Source organism: Podarcis tiliguerta (genome assembly GCF_965153285.1).
Source record: "Podarcis tiliguerta genome assembly, chromosome: 13".
NCBI lineage: Eukaryota > Metazoa > Chordata > Lepidosauria > Squamata > Lacertidae > Podarcis > Podarcis tiliguerta.
Genome location: NC_139546.1, coordinates 37,031,343 through 37,057,140, shown reverse-complemented (window position 1 = coordinate 37,057,140; position 25,798 = coordinate 37,031,343). Strand labels below are relative to the sequence as shown.

At 48.2% G+C, this 25,798-nt stretch overlaps 2 protein-coding genes across 3 annotated transcripts in view; one reads left to right on the top strand and one right to left on the bottom strand.

The window, feature by feature from the left end:
- Window positions 1-23,138, top strand: part of CORO1A (coronin 1A) — a 79,472-nt gene extending 56,334 nt beyond the window's left edge. Inside the window, exons 1-11 of one of the 2 annotated variants that reach the window (XM_083409723.1) lie at window positions 5,893-6,044; window positions 7,230-7,432; window positions 12,475-12,597; window positions 14,298-14,427; window positions 14,552-14,736; window positions 16,092-16,211; window positions 18,330-18,434; window positions 18,738-18,883; window positions 19,413-19,470; window positions 19,997-20,212; window positions 20,366-23,138. In XM_083409723.1, coding sequence (XP_083265849.1) covers window positions 7,235-7,432; window positions 12,475-12,597; window positions 14,298-14,427; window positions 14,552-14,736; window positions 16,092-16,211; window positions 18,330-18,434; window positions 18,738-18,883; window positions 19,413-19,470; window positions 19,997-20,212; window positions 20,366-20,470 — 1,386 coding nt within the window. In that variant the 5' untranslated portion in view covers window positions 5,893-6,044; window positions 7,230-7,234 and the 3' untranslated portion in view covers window positions 20,471-23,138. Of the gene's footprint in view, window positions 1-5,892; window positions 6,045-7,229; window positions 7,433-12,474; window positions 12,598-14,297; window positions 14,428-14,551; window positions 14,737-16,091; window positions 16,212-18,329; window positions 18,435-18,737; window positions 18,884-19,412; window positions 19,471-19,996; window positions 20,213-20,365 lie in introns of those variants that run through there. The other variant, XM_083409724.1, reaches the window with a different exon arrangement.
- On the bottom strand, window positions 22,341-25,655 carry BOLA2B (bolA family member 2B). The gene is made up of 3 exons (XM_083409821.1): window positions 25,500-25,655; window positions 24,193-24,290; window positions 22,341-22,633 (listed from the first exon to the last, which is right to left on the bottom strand). The coding sequence occupies exons 1-3, from the start codon at window positions 25,572-25,574 to the stop codon at window positions 22,531-22,533; spliced, it is 276 nt and encodes a 91-aa protein (XP_083265947.1). The 5' UTR covers window positions 25,575-25,655; the 3' UTR covers window positions 22,341-22,530.
- Between the last annotated feature and the right edge of the window lie 143 nt (window positions 25,656-25,798).

Genomic DNA, 25,798 nt, shown 5'->3' with positions numbered 1-25,798 from the left:
CAAAGCGATGCTCCACCCTCTCGCGCGCGCAAGCTTCAGTCCCGTTGGGCCACGCCCTTTGGCTCTGATTGGGCCACGCCTCTTGGCTCAGCTCGCCTCCAATCCAGTTAACGACGCCACGCGCTTGCTATTGTTTCCGCCCTTTTCCGTGTAGTTGCGTGTTCGAATCCCCAGTGAGGCTATATACTGCATACACTTGCGGGCTTCTTTGTATTCATTTGGAGTTCGATTTATAGTCCACTCCATTCTGAATGGAGAGATGCCAAACTACACCGGTTGGATTTATGCAGCTGTGCAGTGGCAGGAGCTCTGCCTTCCTTTATTTACTACCTATGGCGTAAGGGCTCCAAAGAAACTTTACAATAAAAACAAAGCAACTTGGGTTTAAAAATGATTCTAGACACCTATGGGCAAAAAGGAGTTCCCAAGCTATAGTCAGAGCAGGACTTCGTTATTGGGGGTTATAGAATCTGAGAATTATAGTTGGAAGGGACCATGAGGGTCATCTAGTCCAACCCCTTGCAGTGCAGGAATCTTATGCCCAACGTGGAGCTCAAACCAATGACCCTGAGATTTAGAGTCTCATGCTCTACCGACGGACCACTTGACCTCGCACAGGGCACCGTATTAACAAAAGATTATCAAAGGCTGCCCCTGATTTTTGTTTTTGTTTTTTTTTTTTAAAAAAAACACCATGATTTTCAGCCAAAAGAGCAATCCCCAGAGTGAGTTGAAGCAATCAGTAGTAAATGTGTTCCGGCATGTAAACCTGAAAGACACGGTATAAATGGCAAAATATTTGGAAGGAAAAGGTAAAAAAGCAAACTCCTGGAGAATGCCTGGATAGGTCAGTTGGTTGGTGGCACTGATAACGCCAAGGTTGCAGGTTTGATCCCCTTATGGGACAGCTGCATATTCCTGCATTGCAGGGGGTTGGTCTAGATGATACTCAGGATCCCTTCCAATTCTATGATTCTATGGTCTCCAGATCTTTGGGGGAGCTTTGGTCTCTTGTGAGGAAGAAACATAAATGTGACATTTTGAAGCTCCTGGGAAATTCTGGCCATCACAAAGCACAGAGATGGATAAAATGGCCACTTGATTGTCTTGCTTTATCTCCCTTATGACATTCTAAAGCTCTCTGTTGTGAACATGGCAGGGTTTTTTATTGCTCCTAATTACTGCCTCCTGCATTTTAGATCAGGAGATACTATGATACTGGAAAATTTAGCCTTCCTTTTCTTAATGTAAAGGTAAAGGGACCCCTGACCATTAGGTCCAGTCGTGGCCGACTCTGGGGTTGCGGCCCTCATCTCGCTTTATTGGCCGAGGGAGCCGGCGTACAGCTTCCGGGTCATGTGGCCAGCATGACAAAGCCGCTTCTGGCGAACCAGAGCAGTGCACGGAAACACCGTTTACCTTCCCGCCGGAGCGGTACCTATTTATCTACTTGCACTTTGACGTGCTTTCAAACTGCTAGGTTGGCAGGAGCAGGGACCGAGCAACGGGAGTTCACCCTGTTGCGGGGATTCGAACCACTGACCTTCTGATCAGCAAGTCCTAGGCTCTGTGGTTTAACCCACAGCGCCACCTGTTTAAGGACATGTTTGTTAAGAGAAAAAAGTTGACGCAAAAAGTATTGTCAGTCTAAAGTGGACGCCTCTCAATCTGGGCTTGGGATTCTCTCAGACATAGGAGCCGACTCCTAGGGGCGATGGGGGCTTCAGCCCCCACAATGAAATATTTGAGGGGGGTGGGCTCCCGCAAAGTTGATGAACATTCCCATTCAGATGGTGTGTGTGCACTGCATCATGTGATCAGTTATGTGGGGCGGGGCTTTCCTGGGCCCCTGCAATATTTTATTCAAGTTGGCACCCCTGCCCTCAGATGCCATATCCCCTCCTCAGCCACACCCCTCACCAGCCCAATTACACTCCTCCGACATTTTTGTCTGGCTGCAATGCAACTTTGCACTTTGATCCTGCTGCTTGGTTTCCTGGGTGGAGAAAGGGGGTGTGAAGAAACAAACCTGCCACACAGAAGTACATTTTGCATTCACTGCTGTGACCACTTTTGCCTTCTCACCACTGCCATGTGGCCCTCAGTCTGGGAAAGATTCTCCATACCGGCTTGAAAGGCTAAGAGTTGCGTCCAGTGGTAGTCCTACTCAGAGCTAACCCATTGAAATGAATGGCTGTGGTTCATTAATTTCAGTAAGTCTGCTCCAAGTAAAATGTATGCAATCCTATATGTGTCTACTCAGAAGTCAGTCCCGTTGAGTTCAATGGCATTTACTAAGATTTCAGCTTTATTGTAGTACTATACACTTTCCTAGACTAGGCGGGGTAGTGTTGAGAATGCTAGGCAGGGCAGGTTAAAGATCCTGCTAACCACAAAGTATATTGGGTGAATTTTAAAAAAGCACTGTAGGATCAAGTCAATGGCTCATCTAATCCAGCTTCTGGTTCTCACAGTGGCCCACTAGATGCCTGTGGGAGAATTTCAAACTCGATGTGAAACAAGGGCCTCCCTTCCTGTGATTTGCAGCAACTGGTACTCATAAACTTTAAGGCAGTCACACTCACACACCTGCTTGTTGCAGAAATCAGAGGGAAAAGCATCCATTCTTCCCTGAGCTTCTTGAAGGAACGGAATAAACATATATATACCGGTAATAAAGATGTGGCGTTATCCTGGCAGATTATTTACATACGAGAAATTATAGAAGGTTGGGTGAAAAGGCCATGCGATGTGCAGAGTTACACATGTCTACTCAGAAATAAGCCCCATTGAGTTCAGTGGGGCTTACTCCCATGTAACGTGCATCTAGGACTGCAGCCTAAGCACCAGTTGTCAGTGAGATTTCTACATAAAATTCAAACGTATGAAAAATAATTAGCACACCATCTACCCACCACAGCATCTGTAGGGAACGACACTGCTTTCTGTGCTTTGATTTGCTAACTTAAAACCTACAGCAGTAGAGAAATCTGTGCTCTCAGTTGATCACAAACAGAAATGCTTCTCCTTCTTAATTTATATAGATTAATGACAAAACAGACGTTTCAGGATTTGTTTGAAACAAGCAGCTGGAATGGATGAGTAGAGAGAGCTTCACTAGATTTAAAAGGGCTGCTTGGTTTCTTTCTCTGTTCCCTGATCCACCGTCACCCACACAATCCTCTAGCCATCCCCTCCTTGCAAAACAAAACCCCAAACAAAAAGAGGCCTTGGCATCTTAAACAAATGTATCCTAGCATCAGATGTCCAGTATGCAAGAGCCCTCTTTTGTCTGATGCCATCTGCTGAAGAGGACTCTACTCTTAGCTAGGATGCAAGATCACATCACAATAAATGCATTAGTTTCTGAGGTGCCACAGAGCTCTTGGCTTTCTTGCAGCAACAGACTTGACCTGGTGACTCATCGGGAATGAATGCCTAAAAAACATTTCTCTGCCTATCAGTGAGGCCGTGCTTGAATAAATAAAAACCTGGCCTCCAGGCAATTACAATTCTGTGCCAAAAAGAAAAGAAAAAAGTGAAACGGGTTGGATTTGCATGAGTTTAGTTTTATGCATTAATTGTCAACATTTTGCATGCTTTATCCAATGTCTTGTAGTTAGAGTGGGCATGGAGCTATGTTGAGGACTGGAATACCTCTAACCATTGGGAATATTGTCCAGGAATTCCTCTGGCTTCCAAATTCTCAAGCTGCCCCCAGAGGTTGCCCACCCAAAATCAATGCTGTTGTTACATGGCACCCTCTTCCTCCAGCAGTGTTACCAAGCAGAGTTTCCTTTGAAGGAAAGAGCCCTGAAGAGGGAAGACTTGCAGTGTCTATGATAATTTGGTTCATATACAGTGGTACCTTGGGTTAAGAACTTAATTTGTTCTGGAGGTCCGTTCTTAACCTGAAACTGTTCTTAACCTGAGGTACCACTTTAGCTGGGACGCAGGTGGCGCCGTCGCAGGTTAAACCACAGAGCCTAGGACTTGCCGATCAGAAGGTCGGCGGTTCGAATCCCTGCGATGGGGTGAGCTCCCATTGCTCTGTCCCAGCTCCTGCCAACCTAGCAGTTCGAAAGCACTTCAAAGTGCAAGTAGATAAATAGGTACCGCTCCGGCGGGAAGGTAAACGGCATTTCCGTGCGCTGCTCTGGTTCACCAGAAGCAGCTTAGTCATGCTGGCCACATGACCTGGAGGCTGTATGCCGGCTCCCTTGGCCAATAAAGCAAGATGAGCGCCGCAACCCCAGAGTCGGTCATGACTGGACCTAATGGTCAGGGGTCCCTTTACCTTACCACTTTAGCTAATGCGGCCTCCCGCTGCTGCTGCTGCTGCACCGCCGCACAATTTCTGTTCTCATCCTGAAGCAAAGTTCTTAACCCGAGGTACTATTTCTGGGTTAGCAGAGTCGGTAACCTAAAGCATCTGTAATCCGAGGTACCACTGTATATGTGGCTGATGGGTCCATACTACAACTCCCATCAGCCCCAGCCAGCAAAGCATTTTGGGAATGTACCGTAGCTGTAGTAAAGCATCTGTGGAAGCAAACATCAGGCCATTCCACAAGGCAGCAGATTCATCCAGGAAGCAACTCGGGTAGCCACCGCCCTGTGAGAAAACCATGCACCCCTAATTTTCCCTCTGTCTGCTCATTCCAGCTGCAAAAATGGATGTTTCTCTCTCAGGCTGTGTACACACAGCTGTTTACTCCGTCTCCAGTGCGCTCCCGCCACAAGTGTTTGAAGCTGAGTACATGTGACATTGGCTAGAACTCATGTGCATTCTGTAGTTTATTAAGAAAAACTCTGGTTTGGTGCGTTTTCTCTCAAACCAGCTGCCATCTGATTTGAAAATGTAAGCCACATTCACTTCGCAGTTAAGCCGAGGTGTGTACATTTGAGGGAACTGTTGCACATGCACACAAGCTGACAGCCTTGTGAAGAGGATATGGGGTTGCACGCACGGGGGAAACCAAAGAGGCCATGTCTGTTGGGTTAAGATACCCCCTTCCCCTTTCTTGGAAGTGTGTAAGTGTGCGTGTGTGGTCTCGCTGCATTTTAAGCCCCTGATGTGTACATAGCCTCACACACATAACAGGTAACAGCTAACATTTACTCAGAAATAAGCCCCACTGTGTAAAATAGCGCTTACCGCAAGTTAAGTGTGCGTAGGATTTGCAGCTACAATCTTCCAAGAATTTAGGTGAATTGCCCATTCAGGGGACCACCCCCAGCCATAAAAGAACATTAGTATTTTATGTTTTTTGCAAAACCGTGGGCTCTCAGCGGGTGACACTTGGGGACAATGTTGTAGTGATATAGATCTGTTTGCTGGAATTGGCCAACAAACTCACAGTACATACCTTCAGAGCCACAAGGCTTAGAAATTTGGGGATTTATTTCAAAATGAAAGCATTGCTTTTTAAGGAGCTGAATTCTGCTCCTCTACATTTTGGGCTACTGTGGAATCTAAGGCTTGGATGCAGCCTTGCTTATTACTAAAGGATGGGTGTGAGCAAGGAAGCAAAGTATACAAAGACATGTGCACAAATTTTTAGAAAGATAAAGCAGGTAACAGCTAACATGCTATCCGATTATAATTTTACCAAAAAGCCACCGGGCTGTGGCGAACTGTTCCTTCATGCAGGAGCGAAGAGACCTGTGCAGCCTGCAACCTTTCCAAATAGTTGGTTTAACAAGGCATCCCTTCCAAACCGTTTGCGTGTCTCTGTTTAGCACAAACGTATCAGCCATTCTCTGTAACGTTCAGGATGAAGAATATGTACGGAGAGGACATGAGATGGGGGAGAAGGAAAGAGAGACCTGAAGATGGATGCTCTGTGTACGTGTGTCTGTGTGTAGGGCGAGATATGACAAGCAGAGCCTCTGAGCTCCCTGCTCGACGCACGCTGAGCGCTGGCCCTTTAAGAGACCAGCCCTCCTCGCTCTGACAGTTCCAGGGCGATGGCTCTGTTAAAAAGCTCTGAGCAGCTTCATCTCCAATTCATTGTGTGGTGCATCTGCAAAAGAGGCTGCAGGTGAGAGTTTGGGGCTGGGGGGCGAAAGGACCTTCCGGTTGGGAGGGGGAGATGGCAGTGAATTGGGGAGGGGGCTTTTGCTCGCAGAGCACTGGGGGGGGGGGTTGTATTGATTATTTTATGCCTGAAGCACTTTCCAACGTGCAAAACGCTGCATGTTGCATGTTCCTCCTTTAATACCTAATTCACAGGACCCTGCGAGGCAGGTCACAAAATTTACTATTCCCATTTTAAAGCATGCGAAACCAACCATTTTTTAAAAAGAAAAATCTCTTGTGGCTTAATCTGTGCTCAGGATTTTGCTGTATTTAGAATTTTCTTTCCAGGTCACATTGGCTAGCAACCCTTGGCGTGTGATGTGTCTGTTGTCCCCTGAGCCCAGGCATGGTGTCATAGATGGAGGGTTTGGTTTTAGGTCCGATAGTCCTGGTTTCAAATGCTCCCACCCCGGGTGAAGTGAAATCTGTGACTGTGGGCACATTTTTATCCTCAGCCAAGCCCACCTTACAGGATTGTCGTGAGGATAAAATATAAGCCCATATATATCATCCTTGGAAGAAGAATGGCATGCAGATCTGACAAATGCGTAAATGTGCCGGGCACAAACAAAATTGCCTTCCCTTTCCCACACGCGACTTGGCTTTGTTGCTTGGGTAATCTAAAGAGTTTGCCGCCTTTCAAACCAAATCGTGCTCATTGGGGGAGCAAATATGGACTTATCAGGAGCTTATTTCTTACAGGCATGCGATCGGGCTGCATATACCTCTCATGTGAAATATGCAGGCATCTCTAGAAAGGGCTGCCTGCACGGTGCTTGTGGAACTGCCTGCCACTCCTGATCTTTCCCAGAATCTGAATGCTATTTTGGTTGGGGTGTTTGTGGGGCTTCAAGTGTGGTTTTGCTGGTTGGGGGAGCTTGCCAGGGCAAGGAGCTAGGATGCACAACCCTCAATTATCTTGCAGACTGTGTGACTTTGAAATGGTGGCATGATTGAGACCATTGGGGCCACAGCTAAGATCAGACTTACTAGCTGCCAGGCTGCTATATGGTCTGAGATATAAATGCTGGGTTGAGGGGTCTGGCGACACCAGTGCTTACGGGACTAGGAATTTGACCCTGGGACCATTGTGATTTGGTGCCCCCCAACAATGTGCAAGTGAAACTCTTTGTTTTTGTCTTTGCAGGAACCATGAGCCGTAAAGTTGTGAGGTCCAGTAAGTTCCGCCATGTCTATGGACAACCGGTCAAGGCTGACCAGTGTTACGATGACATCCGTGTGTCCCAGATGACGTGGGATGGGAATTTTTGCTCTGTCAACCCCAAATTCCTGGCCATCGTTGTGGAAGCTAGCGGCGGAGGAGCCTTCCTGGTCTTGCCATTGTCCAAGGTATGTGAGCCACTCTCTGGAAAGATGGCCTTTCTAGAATCTCCTGCCCCCCACGGACCTCAGCCCCCACCACAATTCAACCCCTTTCAAGCCCAGCCATCCCCAACCGACAGCTACAAGCATGAATCTTAACTCTGAGGTCTCCCCCCCCCCCCCGTGTCTTTCCGGGGTGGCGCTCTGAAGATGGCACAGAGGAGGAGGGACGGGGAACTTGTGAAACTGCCGAAACGACAGATCTCTTTCGACAGGTTTTTTGTTTTGCCTTAAATGGCCTGAAGTTTGAACCTGCTGCGGAAATGGGGCCTTGAGAAAGAGGAAGTGGGTTTGGGGCAGGCAGAGAGGGGAAGGAAATCGGGAGAGCGCTTGGTAACTAATGAAGCTCTCTCGGCCTGCCCTGTCTCTGCCTGTGCCCCAATTCCATGCGCCCCCTAACTCGCTCCCCTTTACTGCCACCCCAAAAACCCCTCTGCACCATTCCCCAGAAATGGAAGCCAACAAGTGATGGAGTCAGCCTTTCTCTAGGCCTCACGTCCTTTCCAGTTCTTCCAGTGAAACCAGTTGCCATTGTTAGATGTCTGGCTTTTGCCTGATCCCCAAACCTCATGTTTTACAAGTGACTCTCTTCCCCTCCTGTTTGGTTGGGGCATTTTCTACCTTTTTGTCACATTTGAGGTCTTGGTAGGTTAATTCTTCTGATAATGCCCCTGTACTTCTCAACGTGTGTGGGTTTGTGTGGTTCAGTCTAGTCACAACACGCTCAAGGACCCTCCTCCCCCCCCCAAAATGCTTCTTCATTTTTTATTTGGCCACTAAGTTGAGGCTCAGAGCTGAGGCTGGGCCTCCTCGCCCCTCCACATTTTCCTCTGCGACGATCTTGTGTTTGCCCCTAGGACACAAGTGTCTCATGACTCCAGCGTGATATGGGAACGAGGAGCGGATTCACACTCCTGAGAGCGACAAAATGGGGGAGAGGGGAGGAGGGGAAGTGCGAGAGGGAAGCCATGTGAGCGTTGCTGATCCCAGTGAGGCTGATCCCCTTTCCAGCAGGGCAAATGGCCCTTGACGTTGGCCCATTGTTCCTGACTTGGTTGCTGGACTCCCACCCAGGTTGCGGTTCCAGCCCATTTATTGGGTGGACGGGACAAGCAAATCTCCTGGTGGTCCCAAGCAGAAGAAACTCGGTCCCAGAAGAAGCAATATGGAGGGAGACAGATCGCAGAGCTGGCATTTACAGTGTGCAGAAGGCTGGAGTGGCAATCTAGAGCAGCCATTAGGACATGTGGCACAAGTCCAAGTGTGGGTGGCTAGCTTAAGCCCAATAAGGCTGATCAAACAACAGAGGCTGGTCCATTAGAGTGAATGGGGCACAGCTTCACCAAATTCTCAGTTTGCCCTCAGCCAATCACCACTTGTCTGCAGTCTTATTGACAGCCAAGCTGGGGGCGGAACTGCGTGCCATTGGCTCTGGCGCCACCTACTGTCAGCTCCCCTGCCGTCTGCCCTGCTAAGCCCAATGGGCACCAAGCAGCACTGTGGTCAAATCTTGGTACAGTGGTACCTCGGGTTACATACGCTTCAGGTTACAGACTCCGCTAACCCAGAAATAGTGCTTCAAGTTAAGAACTTTGCTTCACGATGAGAACAGAAATCGTGCTCCGGCAGCACGGCGGCAGCAGGAGGCCCCATTAGCTAAAGTGGTGCTTCAGGTTAAGAACTGTTTCAGGTTAAGAACAGACCTCTGGAACGAATTAAGTACTTAACCCGAGGTACCACTGTATTCCCCAAACTGTGGGTCACAGACCTTTGAAAGGGTAGCCTGGGGTTACAAGATCCTTTTTAAAAAATAAATTTTATGAAGGTTTATACAGAAAAATACAAAACTTAATACCCCCCTTTTAAAAACCAAACTAAAACTTTTATCTAAAAACATAAGGGGGGGAGAGAAGAAATAGAGAAAGAAATAATGAAAGAAGAGAGTAGAAAATAGGTTAAAAGAGAAAGATTGGGGGGAGGGGGACCACCACCTAAAGGCAGGCAGGCCTGTTGTTGTGCATTTCATAGCAGGCTGGTGCCAGGAAGCGGAGGTTTTCACAGCATGGAGATAAACGTGATCACTTGCTGCTGTGATTCAGCTTGCTAAGAAGCGGTGCCTAAATTGAATAGATAAAAATAGCCGACAGTGGCAGTGATATCTGCAGATCAACCTTTCACTCAAGGCACAGGAGCAGAGGCTGGTTGAAACGTTGACAACTCTGCAGTTCTTTCAGGCTGGAAGTGGAGCTGTGTGGTTTTGGGGGGAGGAGAATTGGTGGCAAATGTCTCTCTGTTTTTGCGCAAAGGAGCTGAAGAAGGAAGGGGAGTATTGAAGCGGGGTGGGTGGCAAAGAAGTAGAAAGGAGAACTTGGCAAGGAGGCTTGCAAAAATCCAGCCACCCAGTTAGCCACTGGCACTTAGGACAGGGCCTGACAACCGGCACTTGGCCTACTGCCATCGCCTCTTAGCTGGCTCCTGGGGCAAAAAGCTTATTTCTTCAGAAGATTTATAAAGTGCTTGATCAAAGAGCTCTCCAAGCAGTGTGCAGATGAAATTGTACATGAAACGCAGCTAAAACCCACAAACTGTTTCAAAGCAAATATGCAGCAAACTATCACCATTAAAAAACAAACCCTGAAGATAAAAGCCTTAAAACTTTAAATGAAGATAGGTTTTAAGAGAAGCAATCTTGTCAGCTCCTAAGCTTTTTGAAAAGGGATTGCACTCCTGCAAATAATATGTCAGGGTGGGGCCAGTGTCAGGGGTCGCCACTGCTGTGGACCCCCAGACACCCCCCCCCGGCCCTCTTCCTTGCTGCTGCTGTTGCTCAGTCCTCATCTGCGCCCCTCCAAGAGTGAGGAGATCCCATTGCATCTTCTACTTGCCTTGCCTGTTTGTTCCACAGCTGGGACTGAGGGGAATTGTGGTCCAAAATGTCTGGAAGGTGCCGGCTTGTGGAAGCCTGTTCTGAGGAACAGGTGTGCCTTTTGTCCTGCAAGGAGAGGGCAAGTGATTGGGCAGCGGCCAAATCTCACCCCTCAGAATTCTAGAGTGAGCCCTGCATCATGGCAGAAAAGTAATATGCTTCATCTTCATAATGTAATATGCTTCATCTCTACAAGCAGGGGATGGGGAACCGAGGTCCTGCCCCAGGTGTTATTGAACTGCAACTCCCATCAGTCCCAGTCAGCATGGCAAGTTGCCAGGGATGATGGGAATTGTAGTCCTGAGATGTCAAGCGCACCACAGGGTTCCACATCTCGGCTCTAAGGTCTGAGAAACCCTGATCTGGATTGGAGAGCCGCCACTGGAATGAGTTACAGCAGAGTTGGGGCCTTACCTGGAATGCCTCCCCAACTCTGCTTGAAACTTGAACCTGTGCCATCTGCCAACACTGGAAAGCAGTTGAGAATAATTTCTGCCTGCTGTAATGTCAGGGAAGGCAGCCAAGACCTGCCAGGAAGAAGGGGGAACTATGCTGGCAAGTCAGCACTGGGGGAACTTTGGGGTCTAGGACTCCTAGTTCTTCCTTGCCATTCTAGATGCTTGTGTTGGGGCGAGCTGCTTCTGGATTTCCAAACCTTTGCATGTTTTGTGGAATCCCCTACATGTCTACAACAGGGATGGAGTTGGGGGGGGGGGAGGGCTAGTACCTGCCAGGTAGTTTGTGTAATGTGGTTTATTGCGGGCCCATAACCAGAGGGGGAAACAGTGCTTTAGTTTCATTGAGAGGCACTGGATTTGTGGGATTTTAACTGTCTTTTGTGAATTAATTGGTTCTCCAACTCTTTTTTTCTCTGGGCCACACTTTCAGTGTCACAATGAAATTTTTATTAGTGAGAAATACATTGGAAAACAAAATGAAAAAATTCCTAGCTGTTGTTGGCATCTGTCTTCCTCGAGAAACAATGGAGTGTGCCTCTCAGGGTGAAGTCAAACGGCTGTATTAGCAGCACCAAAGTTGATGCTGTTTCTGGTTGTATATTCCAAAAAAATCATTTCGATGCTATACTTGGTGCCGGATTTACGTATAAGCTAAACAAGCTATAGCTTAGGACCCCACTCTCTTGGGGGTCCCCAAAAAATGTAAAGAAAAAAACACTGGATGTAGATTTCCAAAATGGCATTAGATACCTATTAGGTCCATAAATTACCATATAGCTTATATTCAACACAAAAAACAGTGACAATTTGTTGTTGAGAAAGAACAGCTGGACATATAAAGGGCCCCATTACCTTCAGTAGCTTAGGGCCTCATCAAACCTAAATCTGGCCCTGGCTATACTATATTACTGAATACAGTGGTGCCTCGCAAGACAAAATTAATTCGTTCTGCGAGTTTTTTCATCTTGTGAATTTTTCATCTTGCGAAGCACGGTTTCCCATAGGAAATGCATTGATGGTTTCCCATAGGAATGCATTGACGGTTTTAAGAAAAAGGCGCAAGACGTCTTCGTCTTGCGAAGCAAGCCCATAGGGAAATTTGTCTTGCGAAGCAACTCAAAAAACAAAAAAATCTTTCGTCTTGCGAATTTTTCGTCTTGCGAGGCATTCGTCTTGCGAGGTACCACTGTATACTATATTACCGAATTGTTTAAATGTTTCTTTGATTATCCTTGAATCTTCCTGCCACATTTGCCATCCTCTCCTGCCGCACCCTTTGAGAACTACTGACCTGGGACAACCCCCCCAAAAATCTGGATGTCTGCAAAAGTTCAGGGTTGTTTTTATTATTTATGTAATCAGAAGAACACGGCCCTTCCGTTGTAAATGAGTCCTTTATGTCTCAATCTCTTTGTCGGCCACTTTCTCTACTGGGGCCAGCTGCCAAACTCTATTAAGTCAATTAGATATGGGTGCCCCTTTCAAGTTTCCCCCCAATGGCCAGGCTTATCACAAGTCTAGCTGCTAGCAATAAGTAAGAGATTTAAATGAAGTATTGGCCTTTTCACCCTGAAGTATATACAGTCGAACTCACTTGGCCCTCTCTGCCCTCCTCCTTTTTGCAGACTGGCCGTCTGGATAAGGCGGCCCCGGTGGTCTCGGGCCACACAGCCCCCGTGCTGGATGTGGAGTGGTGCCCCCACAACGACCACATCATTGCCAGTGGATCTGAGGACTGCAGCGTTATGGTGAGTGGGGGCAGCTGGATGGGGAAAAGGGATGGGGGTGGGGGAAGGTAGGAGCTGGGCTCATTTGCCAAGAGCAGGGTGGACGGAGACAAGTGGGTGGGGCTTAGAGGGAGATGTTGGGGGAGGAGCTTAGGGTGCTTCCAGACAGGGGCGCTGGTGGGCAGTGCTTGACAGAACCTGTGCAGGTGGCGCTGTGGTCTAAACCACCAAGCCTTGGGCATGCTGTTCAAAAGGTTGGCGGTTCGAATCCCGTGATGGGGTGAGCTCCCGTTGCTCGGTCCCTGCTTCTGCCAACCTAGCAGTTCGAAAGCACGGCAGTGCAAGTAGATAAACAGGTACCGCTCCGGCGGGAAAGTAAACGGTGTTTCCGTGCCCTGCTCTGGTTTCACCAGAAGTGGGTTAGACATGCTAGCCACAAGACCCGGAAAAAATGGCTGCAAAGCAGACAAACGCCGGCTCCCTCGGCCTGTAAAGCGAGATGGGCGCTGCAACCCCACAGTCGTTCGTAACTGGACTTAACTGTCAGGGGTCCCTTTACCCTTTATCTTTTGTCACTCCACCCCTTACCTCCTCTCAGGAAGCTGGGGAGAAAAGGCATGGGATGGGCAGGCAGATACAAAGGGAATAGGGTGGAACACATAGAATGATAGAATCACAGAAGGGTCCTTGAGGATCATATTGTCTGCCCCCTGAAATGCAGGAAGATGCAGCTGTACCTTACGGGGATTGAGCCTGCAACCTTGGCGTTACCAGCACCACAATATAGCTAACTATATGGACGCGGGTGGCACTGTGGTCTAAACCATTGAGCCTCTTGGGCTTGCCGATCAGAAGGTTGGCAGTTCGAATCCCCGTGACGGGGTGAGCTCCTGTTGCTCAGTCCCAGCTCCTGCCAACCTAGCAGTTCGAAAGCATATCAAAGTGCAAGTAGATAAATAGGTACGGCTCTGGAGGGAAGGTAAACGGCATTTCCATGAACTCTGGTTTCCGTCACGGTGTCCTGTTGCGTCAGAAGCGGTATAGTCGTGCTGGCCACATGACCCAGAAAGCTGTCTGTGGACCAACGCCAGCTCCTTCGGCCTGAAAAGCGAGATGAGTGCCGCAACCCCAGAGTTGCCTTTGACTGGACTTAACCGTCCAGGGGTCCTTTACCTTATAGCCAACTATGCATGAAAGGGTTCCAAAAGTCAAAGGGGCGGATCTTCAAGGGGGAGATAAAGTGTTGTCTTCAACTAACTTTTACTCATAGTAGACCCATTGAAATGAATGGATCCGTAAATGGCCATCACTTAGTTAGATCCATTGATTTCAGTGGCTGTTCCCCAAGTGAAAGTTGAAAACAACCCAAATGTAACTCAAAGGTCACCTAGAAAAGAATTCATCTGGTAGGTGAGAAGGGCTGTCCCCCTTATTAGGATTTATTCCCAGCCCCTGCAAGCCCAAATAAATAGCGATCTGAGTAGTGCCCTGCGGTACCTCGCAGGGAATGGCACGGTGCAATACTTCAAGGAGTGCGCCTTAACAGCATCTCCGACACCCCAGGGGGCGTTTCTCACCCAGAACACACGCACTGGCAAACCTACAGCCCTCAACAGGCCATTTCCTGGTTTGCTTATGGGTCTGGCTGCCCCTGCAGGTATGGGCTAGGCATAGCTGGGAGCTCCTGATGTCCTCCATTCTCTTTGGTGCCTTGCTTTCAGGTCTGGGCAGTGCCTGAAGCCGGCCTCGTGAGGTCCTTGAGCGATCCTCTGGTGACCCTCGAAGGCCACTCCAAGCGGGTGGGGATTGTCACGTGGCACCCGACGGCGCAGAACCTCCTGCTGAGCGCAGGTAATGAGCGGCAGGTGCGCGGCGGGCTCACGGAGGCGCCGCACTCGCAATCTGGCCGGCGCGCAACCCTCTCTCCCTCCCGTTGCCGGTCCTTTGTTATCGATGGCCTTGCTCTCTTTTGCAGGCTGTGACAATGCAGTGATGGTCTGGGACGTGGGGGTTGGGCAGGCGGCCCTCTCCATGGACGAGATGCACCCAGATGCCATCTACAGCGCGGCCTGGAACCAGGACGGGTCGCTGCTGTGCACGGCCTGCCGGGACAAACGCGTTCGGGTGTTTGACCCGCGAGCGGGAGGCGCTGTTGCCAACGTAAGTACGAGCTGCAAGCAGGTCCTGTGTCCTGTGGCAGCAGGAGGGGAAAATCTAGATCAATATACAAGACCTAGTGAATAATTCCCTAGGTCAAGCTAAAGGGTCCCTCCATCCCAGCATTTGATCTGCCAAGAGCAGAATCCCACAAGGCAGGGCCAGGTGAAGTTAGCTGCCCCCTATTGCTTGATCTGGGAATCAGAGGTCCCACAGCTTATATCAGGCTTCCTCACACTCGGCCCTCCAGATGTTTTTTGGCCTCCCACGATCCCTAGCTAGCAGGACCAGTGGTCAGGGATGATGGGAAGTGTAGTCTCAAAACATCTGGAGGGACGAGTTTGAGGAAGCCTGGCTTATATGCAGGCTTCGTTCTTAACTCCCACACAGAATACGGGGGGTGGTTTTTTTGTTATTAACAGCTTTTTATTGAATTTTCCAAAAAGAAGTGATAACAAATACAGTCGATACAAGCTAAATAATAATACCGTATTGGCCCAAATATAAGCCGCTCCCTTAAAATTCCACAGGCACTCACACCCGTTCTGTTTTACCATATGTCTGTTTCAGCAGCGATATCATAAAAGCCAATTTTTGTAAGGTCGCAAATTTAAGCCGCACTTTAACATTTCACAGTCAGAATTTGGGGGGGAAAGTGAGGCTTATATTCAGGCCAATACGGTAAATGAATACTAGTCTAACCCCCTGTAATATCATATATAATACTTACAGGGATCTTGATTTTCTGTCAGTGCCACTCCAACAGCACCACCCATGCATAAGAGGGAGCTGGCAGTAGTGGGTGGGGGGCAATGTTTGCAGAAGTACAACCCCCTCAAAAAAAAACCTTTAGGGAAATACATCAGAAAGACTCCCCTGTCCCAGGTAGTGTAATTAGGACTGAGCATGCTCAGTGGGCACGGAATGCTGACTGGCCACAACCCGGGATGGGATGGAGGGTCTAGAAGCCAGTGGCAACATCTTGTCAAAGGCTCCACTTTGTCAAAGCTTATTGGCCACCTATAGAAACATCACCCACGACTCTGCCTTGTGCTTTAAGGAGGAGGGGAAAAACCCAATCTCGGATTGCGGCCGTTGCAACATCTTCCACGGCCATAAATTGATTAAACTGGGAGAGATGCTTCATCAGGTATCTGGTGCCAACCCATTTAACTGGAGAGTCCTGAATCTGTAAAGCTGTGAGCAAGGGACACCCATCCGGCATGGTGGGGAGGAAATGGAGCCTGTCTCCCTAGCGAGTGACACTTTATAGATGTGGGCGGAGCCTACCTGGAATAGGTGTGGCCAAAGTCTTGGCTGTATCTGATGCTTCCTCCCGCCTCTTCTTCCCACCACAGGAGCTGCCCCGCCCCCACGAGGGCTCGCGTCCTGTCCGGGCGATTACTGTGAACGATGGGAAGCTCTTTACAACGGGCTTCAGCCGCATGAGTGAGCGTCAAGTGGCGCTGTGGGACCTGGTGAGAAGAAAGGAGGGTTGTCCTCTCCGATTGTCAGGATGTGTATCTTTCGTTGCCGTAATGGAGAAGGGGGAACCCGCCCCTGCTTCAAGGGAGGCTTGCTAATAAAAGGATATATATTGTTGGGGCATTACACGGCCACCTGTGCCCCCTTCCTCCTCTACATAATTAAACAAAGGAAACCTTTTAAAAGACAAGGAGTACACATTTCAGATTCCAAAAGAGTACCGTATTTTTCGTTCTATAGGATGCACATTTTCCCCTCCAAAAATTAAGGGGAAATGTGTGTGCGTCCTATAGAGCGAATGCAGGCTGCGCCGCTAAGCCCAAAGCCAGAACAGGAAGACTGAGCACTGCGGAGTGCTCCGTCTCACTGTTCTAGCTTGGGGACGGCTGCGCGCACAGCCTCTCCAGGGCAGCGGGGTGCCTTCACCCCGCTGTCCTGCAGAAGCTAGCAAGGCTGTTCCCAAGCCAGAACAGCGAGACGGAGGGCTCCGTCTCGCTGTTCTAGCTTGGGGATGGCTGTGGGCAAAGCCTCTGCAGGGCAGCGGGGCGCTGCGCTCCAAAGGCTTCAGGGATCTTTGAGGCTGGCGGTGGGGGAAAGCAGCGCTTCCCCCCACAGCCAGCCCCACAAGCTCTGGTGAATGTACCTTGAACGCACCTTGTTTTAGAGGGGGAGAACAAGGAAAAAAAATTTTCCCTGTTCTCCCCCTCCTATGGTCCGGTGCGTCCTATGATCCGGTGCGTCCAATAGAGCGAAAAATACGGTAGTAGGCATGTTGGTTTGTTGCAGTGAAAACGACGAGGTGTCTTGTGGCACCGTAAAGGCCACTAACGGCCTTTAAGCTTTCGTTGACTTCAGTTCCCGCAGATGCGACAAATTAGCAGTCAGACACACACACACACACACACACACAGATGATTGGGGGAATTGCGTGTGTTATCACAGGTACTCTAGTTATTGCTCATTAACTTTCTTTTGAACAAGATTTTTGAATAATGTAGCGCATTTATTTTGCACTTTTGTTCGCTCATAAAGCATGTGGTTCCCCTTCATTTTGTCAGCGGTTCTGACAAAAATCTCTGTAAAACAGACCAGCTGTTATGCCCACATTACAGACTGAATGTTGGTACTAAGGCTCCTCACCTAAAATCGCCTTCCTCTGCTGGAGATGTGGTCTTCTAATTCAGAGTTCAGTCTCTTCAATGCTATTTTCTGGAAAAAGAGGTGCTGGAACTCACCATGACTGCTTATTCTCTTTTCTTTCTTTTTTTCAAATTTTTTTTATTGATTTTCCAAATTTATAACAAAAATAAACAACAAAAAAGAAAAAAAACACATTGCAATATAAAAAACATACAAACATTAATCCTATTATAATCCCATTTTTGTTACCATTGTTAGATGACTTCCTCAAATCCCTCTAGCTGAGTTTCCATATGACTCATTGTAGCAGTTTCCCAATACTAATTTCCAATGAAATTAACTTAGCCAATTAACATCTTTCTTATCATATTCACTTCTATCCATATTATTATGCAATTTAAAACATTTAACTCCTAAGCCAATTTGGTACTCACAGATAGTGCTACTTATATTATCTTAGAATATTTTACTAAATAATCCTTAAATTTCTTCCATTCTTCTTGGTACTCCTCCTCTTTCTGTTCGCGGATTCTTCCGGTCAGGTTGGCCAGCTCCAAAAAGTCCATCAGGAATGCTTATTCTCTTATAATGGCAATGGCGCCCACCTGAGAGGTGCTGGAACTGAGTTCTAGCTGGGAAAAGCCCTGAGTCTCTTGACTACTGTGCTATGAGCCTGCAACCAGGGGTCATCTCCAATCTAGTCCTCCTCAGTGTAGACCTACCGAAGTTAATACACGTGGCTAACTTACGTTCCTTAATCTCAGTGAGTAGAGCCTTGCTGGATAAAACCCCATGTTTTGTGGTTCGAGAACCCCTTCATCCAGCAATGGGGATACCTACCACATGAGAATATATGCTTCTCCTTCATAAGCAGAATTGCCTTCAACTCGGGATTTCTAGTCTCTCTTCCTCCTTGGACTCTTGGTCCCACCCACTTAAATTTAACTTGCTTTCTCGCTTTTCCTCTGCAGAGGAAACCTGAGGAGCCATTAACCCTCCAGGAGCTGGACACAAGCAGCGGAGTCCTCCTGCCTTACTATGATCCAGACACCAACGTGGTTTACCTGACCGGCAAGGTGAGTCCTGGATGGATGGGGCTGTCGGTGTGTAGAAGCAGAACTCCGGAGGAGCTGTTCACAATTTCTGCGATGCTAATCGAGGGGGTTGTGGTGATCTGAGGGAAGAGAGCAGGGGAGCGCTTGAAACAGACATTTCAAGAGAGGACGAGGGGAACAGAAACTTCTTCTAAAGAGAGGGCAGAGTTTTGTATCCTTCACTGGAATTGTTAGAAGGGCATCTCAGCTCACGGGGAGGAAGAGGGGGTTTACAGTTGGGAAAGCTCTGGAATCAAACCCTTGTATTTCCCTGCGCTGTTGCAGGGAGACAGCAGCATCCGTTACTTTGAGCTCACCGGAGAGGCGCCATTTGTGCACTACCTATCCATGTTCACCTCCAAGGAGTCGCAGCGAGGAGGAGGCTGGATGCCCAAGCGAGGCTTGGATGTCAGCAAATGCGAGATTGCCAGGTATTTTGGGAATGCGTTTCTTCCTCTTCCCACCCCGCACCCAAAGGAGGGCATTCCCGGTCCCTTTCCTCCTGCCTCAATTTATCCTCCCAACACACCTGCCAGGTAAACTTAGCTGCCCCGTTGGCTTCTATTTGTTGATGGACTGCAACTCCCATCACCCCTGACCATGCTGGCTTGGGGCTGATGGGAGCTGGAGTCCAGCAACATCCACAGTTTATCCATTCCTGGGCTAAGAAATAGTAACTGGCCCAGTGAGCTTCCTACTTGGGTGGGGATTTGAACCCCCATTTGGCTAGTCCTGGTCTGAAACACCAATCCACCCTCCCTCCAGACATTTAGGACTACAACTCCCATCAGCCAAGCCAGTTCCATGTTGGGTCAATGCTTCTCTAACCACTGCACCGCCCTGCCTCCCTGATCGAGGCAAAAACAAAACATCTAGGATTCTTTGGCTTTCGTTTCGGGGCATTCGTCTCCCTCCCCTCCAAGGCTTACCCTTACTAGAAGTGTTTCTTGCCTCTCCCAGGTTTTACAAGCTCCACGAGAGGAAATGTGAACCCATTGCAATGACTGTGCCTCGGAAGGTAAGCTGAGATTCCCGGGTTCTGTAAATTGTGGAGGATGGGGAGATCCACAGGGTGTCTTTGCAGAAACTCAACTTCTGTTTAAAGGCAAAATTTGCATTTATTGCTCCACCCACTTTTGTCTCTGGCCCCTCCCCCCTCTAGCATGTGGCTCCTCAAAGGCTTCCCAGAAGGGAATGTGGCCCCTAAGTAATTCTCTAGCCTTGTTCTGTGTAATTGAGGCATCCATTTTACCCTCTTGACCATATGAGTTTGGATTTGTTGTTCTCAACTTTTCATAAACCACTTTGGGGTTTTTTTCTTTTTTTTTCAAGCGGTATGTAAATGCCATGAAATAAATAAAAATAAATGAAGTTTGGAGGGACCTTTTCAGGAAATCCTTGACAGAAGGGTGGATAGAGGCCCAGGAGTCGTCCCCCTGAGGGAGAGGAACTGCTGCTCTTTCCCCAATAACAGAGTGGGAGGTCCCTTTTAGATCTATCTGCCCCTTCTGTTCAGCCTGTGTCTTTGTGTGCCTTCTCTGCAGTCAGACTTGTTCCAAGAGGACCTGTATCCTGACACAGCTGGCCCAGATGCTGCCCTGACCTCCCAAGAGTGGCTGTCGGGGAAGAACGCCAGCCCCATTCTCATCTCCCTCAAGGACGGCTACACGCCCCAGAAGACCAGAGAGTTCAAGGTCAACCAGACCCTCCTTCAAGGGCCCAAAAGAAGCCAACATTCCCACGAAGGGACAGCGCCAGGGGTAAGAAGGGGAGAGAGCCCAAGATCTGGGCCGCCACCAGAACTGGGCCAGTGGGTCTGGGTCCGAGGGTCATCAGAATAAGGGACAGAGTCAGAGCTGGAAGAACCGGTTGCTGTGGGTCAGAACTGAAGTTTGCCTTGTGTTTTCCCACAGAGTCCAGCTCTGGAGCAGCTCTCGGAGGACCTGAAGCGGCTTCAAGCCACTGTCTCAGAACAGGAACGGCGCATCTCAGAGCTGGAGCAGATTGTGAAGAAATAGCACCCGCCCTTCCACTGCCACCCAACCAATAGCTGTTCTCCATCGGTCATACTCGACTTTGTTTCATTGGTCTTTTTTAAACCCTTCAGTTTTTTAAATGGGTGGATCCTCAGGGCATTATTAAGCACCACCCACCCCCAAACTCAGGGCAGAAAGTCAGCCTGCCAGCTCCAAACGGGCTTTGCTTTTGGCTAGCCAGGTTCCACCTGCTGCCTTCATTCTGCCTGGGCAGCACCAAGCTCACCCTCTTGCCAAGTTCTTGCACGCCAGTCGCCTCTCTGCCCCACGACCTGCTGGCGTCCTCCTCCGCATTGCCTCCCAGCTCCCAGTTTAGACGCATGGCACCACCTCCATGTTGCTGCCTCCTCTGAGAAAACCTTACCCACCTTCAGGATTTTTTGTAGAAGTGCTGTAGGACCACCTTCCTGCAGTGGTTTTGTCTCACATTTTAACCAGGGCTGCAATGTTTCACTGACAATCAGTTGAACATTTTGGTTAACTAGGCCGGGGTACATTTCTATCGGCCAGCAACTAGCAGAGGGTGGGGTGAGTAAGTACTTCTTTTTAAAAAGCAGGTACCAAGGGCTCTCTTAGAAGACACATTCCCCTCCTATGTGTGAGAAGGGAAATATCTTTTTAAGATGTATGCTGCAACAACCGCAAGTGTGCATTACCTAATAAAGTACGCTTGTTTCTTTAGAAGTATTGTCATATGCAAGTTTATATGAATATTAGTCAAAACTCACGACGATCAATCAAGTTTTCTTATATTGTGTGGCAGTACTAGTGGAGTTTGCCTAGTACTCCTTTTTAACCTCTTCTTAAACATCACCGACACCTCCTCCAGAAAGGTGGGCTAGAATTTAATACCAAGTGGCCTGACCTCCCCGTCCCCTCAGTCCAGAATGCAATCAGATAATACAAGCTCATCTTTTAAGCACCCAGAGGACAGCAAACACAATCAAAAACCTACTGTTCCCATTTTTTTGTCATAGGAGTACGTACAGCCAGTCACACCAAACCGTATTTCTACAGTTGTTTTGTTTAACCACTAGAGGGCAGCATAAGAGCGGTTCCCAAACTGCAGTCCCTAACACAACACATTACAATTGCTACAACAGGTGGACATTTCGTTAAGTGGTCCACCAAGAGCCTCAGCAATTTTCAAGTGGTCGGGAAAGTTTGGGAATCACTGCTTTACACCCAGCTGCCCTCTTCTCTCTGTCTCCCTAGCTCAGTCAGTAGAGCATGAGACTCTTAATCCCAGGGTTGTGAGTTTGAGCCCCACGTCGAGCAAAAGATTCCTGCATTGCAGGGGGTTGGACTAGATGACCCTTGAGGTCCCTTCTATCTCCTGGGACTTTAAAATCTTACTCTATATTCGCAAGAACAATCCCACCTCATTTACCGCTTCTTTAAGGGCCAAGACTTCTTTTAACAATCAATGACAGGTGGCTGGGAGAGGAAGAGAAGAGATCAAGCAATGATCTCCTACCAACAAAAACAAAGTGTTAGTTTGCACACTTACTAAAAAAAATGTAGCTGGAACCTTTTCACCTATAGGTAAAGGGGAAAAAAATACTTAGTGCCCCATTCCCTTTGCACACCCCCCCCCTTTAAAAATCTGAAACACGCAGGATAGGAAGGTATTGTCAAAGCAGGAGTGGAAAACCTATGAGCCTCCATGTTGTTGAACTCCAACTCCCATCAGCTCCTGCCAGAATGTCCAATGGCCAGGGATGATGGGGTTTGTAATCCAGCAACACCTGGAGGGTCACAGGTACCCTATCCTTGTTTAGAGAATTTGGCTTCAGAGATGCTCAGAGCAGAGTCCAACAGGTAGGAATGAGTAATATAACACACAAGGAAACTGGTTTTACATTTTATTTTCCGCTACATGCTCTTCCAAGTCCTCCTAATCTTCCCACTGGGGAGACCTGGGTGGATCCCATGCCTGCATATGTTTGCTCCACAGCTGCCACTTCCATTCCCTTGGGGGTTTGTTTTGGTCTCTGGGCTTCCGCCGCTGCCGCCTTTTCCAGGGCAGAGGAGCTCCTCTCTCACTTAGCTTCTTGTTCTTTCGCCCACTGCTCTGGCGTTAGCGTTCTCTGCTCAAAGGCGTGAATGTGCTTCAACTCCTCCACTAAGACTTCATTGACCAGCCTAGGGAAGGTGGGGAGAGGAGATGGAAATGGGCAAAAATCCAAGGGCATTCTTGCTTCTAGACTGCATCTTGGTCAGTAATGTAAGTTTTTAAAATACCACTCTGGCCATTTTTAGCTACCAGCAACAACTTCTAACGCACGCAATCAAACCGATTAATTCAAGAAGTCAGTGGTGTGGTGTGGAAACTGTTTCACCACTCTTCTCTGCGGAAATTTTTGACGTTTCCAAAAATGAATGGCTGCAGATGTGATTAGTAACATGGGGAATCCGTACAATACCAGTCAAATTGGTTGGCTTCAAAGTCGTAATTAACTTTTTCATACCACTATACAATGAAACATCTGTATCTAATACGCAGCACTTTGGGCTGTTAGTATGTTAGTTTTCAGTGCCTTCATTTCCCCCACCCCTAAAATTTAAACAATGTAAGGGAAGTCTATGCTATTGAATTGTTATGTCTGAACATTTACAAGTACTCCAATAAATAAAATTTCCAAGTAAAGATTTCAGTCTGTTTGAATAAAACATTCAAGCAACACTTGGGGGGGGGATCAATAATATACACAATCATTTAAGTGCTTTTGGAAGAGACAATTATACCACATGTAAGCCTAACATGACATGAATATTTAGTTTTGTTTATTAAATACAACTCAAATGGCTAACTTCAGAGAAGAGCCCCCTCTATTTAAGGCATTTTATTGATTCCAAGTTTTCCAGAAAATAATCACTGACCGTGTTTTTATGGACAAAGTTTGTAAAACATTTCCCGAGTCTTGCATATTTATAAAGTGCTATTTGGTTTAACGTAATTAAACCTTAGGCAGCTTTGATTTAGCCACTTTGATCACATTAATGAAAAATCAGAAAATCAATTTAATAAATTCCAAGGATACGGAAAATGTCAGTGAGTGTGTTTTTGAAATATACATAATTCATTGTGAATGCAATGAAATTTTGTTAAACTGCAGTGTGTTAAGTGATGTAGGCAGGGGTGTAATGAGCCTGGTGTAAGAGCTAAAAGTGTTGGACTAGGATAGTGATGGCCAAACTTGGCCCTCCAGTTGTTTTGGGACTACAATTCCCATCATCCCAGTTCTGTTAGCTAGGGATGATGGGAGTTGTAGTCCAAAAACAGCTGGAGGGCCAATTTTGGCCATCACTGGACTAGAAGACCCAGATTCAAACATCTGCTGTGCCATGAAGCTCATGGAATGACCTTGGGCCAGTCACTCTCAGCCTAACCCTCCTTCACATGGTTCTTGTGAAGGTAAAATCAGGCAGGGGGCATGTGATCCACCTTGAGGTCCCTGTAGCAATGGTGGGATAGAAATGGAAGTAAATGGAAGAATGAAACAATAATGGAAGGGAGAAGTTGCTGGGTAAGGAACAGCACTTGAAGCTGTATCACTGACAAGAGCGGCTGAGAGTTACAAGGAATACTTTATCTGGGAGTCTTTTGACTCAAGATTCTGAGTCTTTAAAGAGACACTGCCAACCAGTGAGAGGAGAAGAGAGTCCCCCTAGCTATGCTAACTCATCCTCTCCCTACTTACCGATGCCGCTGCAACAGGGCTTTTCCTCGGAATCGTGGGGAAACTACCAGGACCTTGAAGCTTGTGGCACAGCGTCCAGGGGTTGTGTCTTCCACCTCCTTGTGTAATGGGATGAGGAAAAGGTTGATTATACAGAGTTTAGAAGAGGAGTCAACGCAGGCTACCCCTCCCCTTGCAAATTCATTTCAGGGTAAGGTACCTGCATGTCGTGAAAATACAAAGCAAGCCAAGCCAAGCACCAAGGTGTGTGCATAATGCGTACCAAGGCGTACAACAGAAACAGTGACGGTCCACTCCCTACTAAGAAGGGTACACCCACTGCTCTTAATCTTACCACAGAACCACCCAAAACTGGTCAAGGCTGCAATCCTAGGTACACTAATAGAAAGCAAACCCCAGCAAGCTCAGTGGAAAACACTTAGGAATAGCAGACACGCTTATGACAATGCTAAAAGGCATCCCACAGGTCCAAGAATATGGGTGATAGTCATTCTGGTTTGATCTCATTTTAGACAAAATTTAATATCTATTACTTATCTCTTTCCTTGCACTCCTCAGTTGAGATCCCAATATTTTAATTGCCAAGATTTGCAGCTGACACCTAATTAGGTAAAGGTAAAGGTACCCCTGCCCGCACGGGCCAGTCTTGACAGACTCTAGGGTTGTGCGCCCATCTCACTCAAGAGGCCAGGGGCCAGCGCTGTCCGGAGACACTTCCGGGTCACGTGGCCAGCGTGACAAAGCCGCATCTGGAAACATCCGGAAACACCGTTTACCTTCCCGCTAATAAGCGGTCCCTATTTATCTACTTGCACCCAGGGGTGCTTTCAAACTGCTAGGTTGGCAGGCGCTGGGACCGAGCAACGGGAGCGCACCCCGCCGCGGGGATTCGAACCACCGACCTTTCGATCAGCAAGTCCTAGGCGCTGAGGCTTTTACCCACAGCGCCACCCGCGTCCCTTGACACCTAATTAGTGTGAGGCTATATTTCTGTGCACACTTTCCTCGGAGTAAGCTCACTAAACACAGCAGCCCTTCCTTCCGAGCAAACCCGGACCAGGCTGGCGCTGCGAGAGAATAAATGAATGTTGTATTATTTTATTGTTGTTAGCCGCCCTGAGCCCGGCTTCGGCTGGGGAGGGCGGGATATAAATAAAAATTTATTATTATTATTATTTATTATAAAGAGCGTCCAGGAGCCACGCAGGGAAAGGAAGCAGAATGGCTCTTCCAACAAAGGAAGCGGCGGCTTCTTTTTCAGAGAAAGAGGGGCGGGTCAAAGGTCCCTGGGGGGCTGCCCCGCTTACCACATGCTCGGCCTCGAGCCCCTGGAGCAGCCGCTCCCGCAAGGCCTCCACGCTGAGAGCGCCAGACGCCTCCATCCTGCCCAGGGAAGCGTCCGAGATGAAAGAGACCCACCAAACGCCCCACTTCCGCCTCTGGCATACGTCACATCCGCCCCTGGTCTCCTTTAACCAATCACATTGACCAAAAGTCGTGCGTGCATGCATCACTTCCGCGTAATTTATCTTACCGTAGAGAAAGAATAAAGTAGAGCTGCCCCACAGCCGCAGTCTTTTGGGGGGAAATTGAATTAACTTTCTCT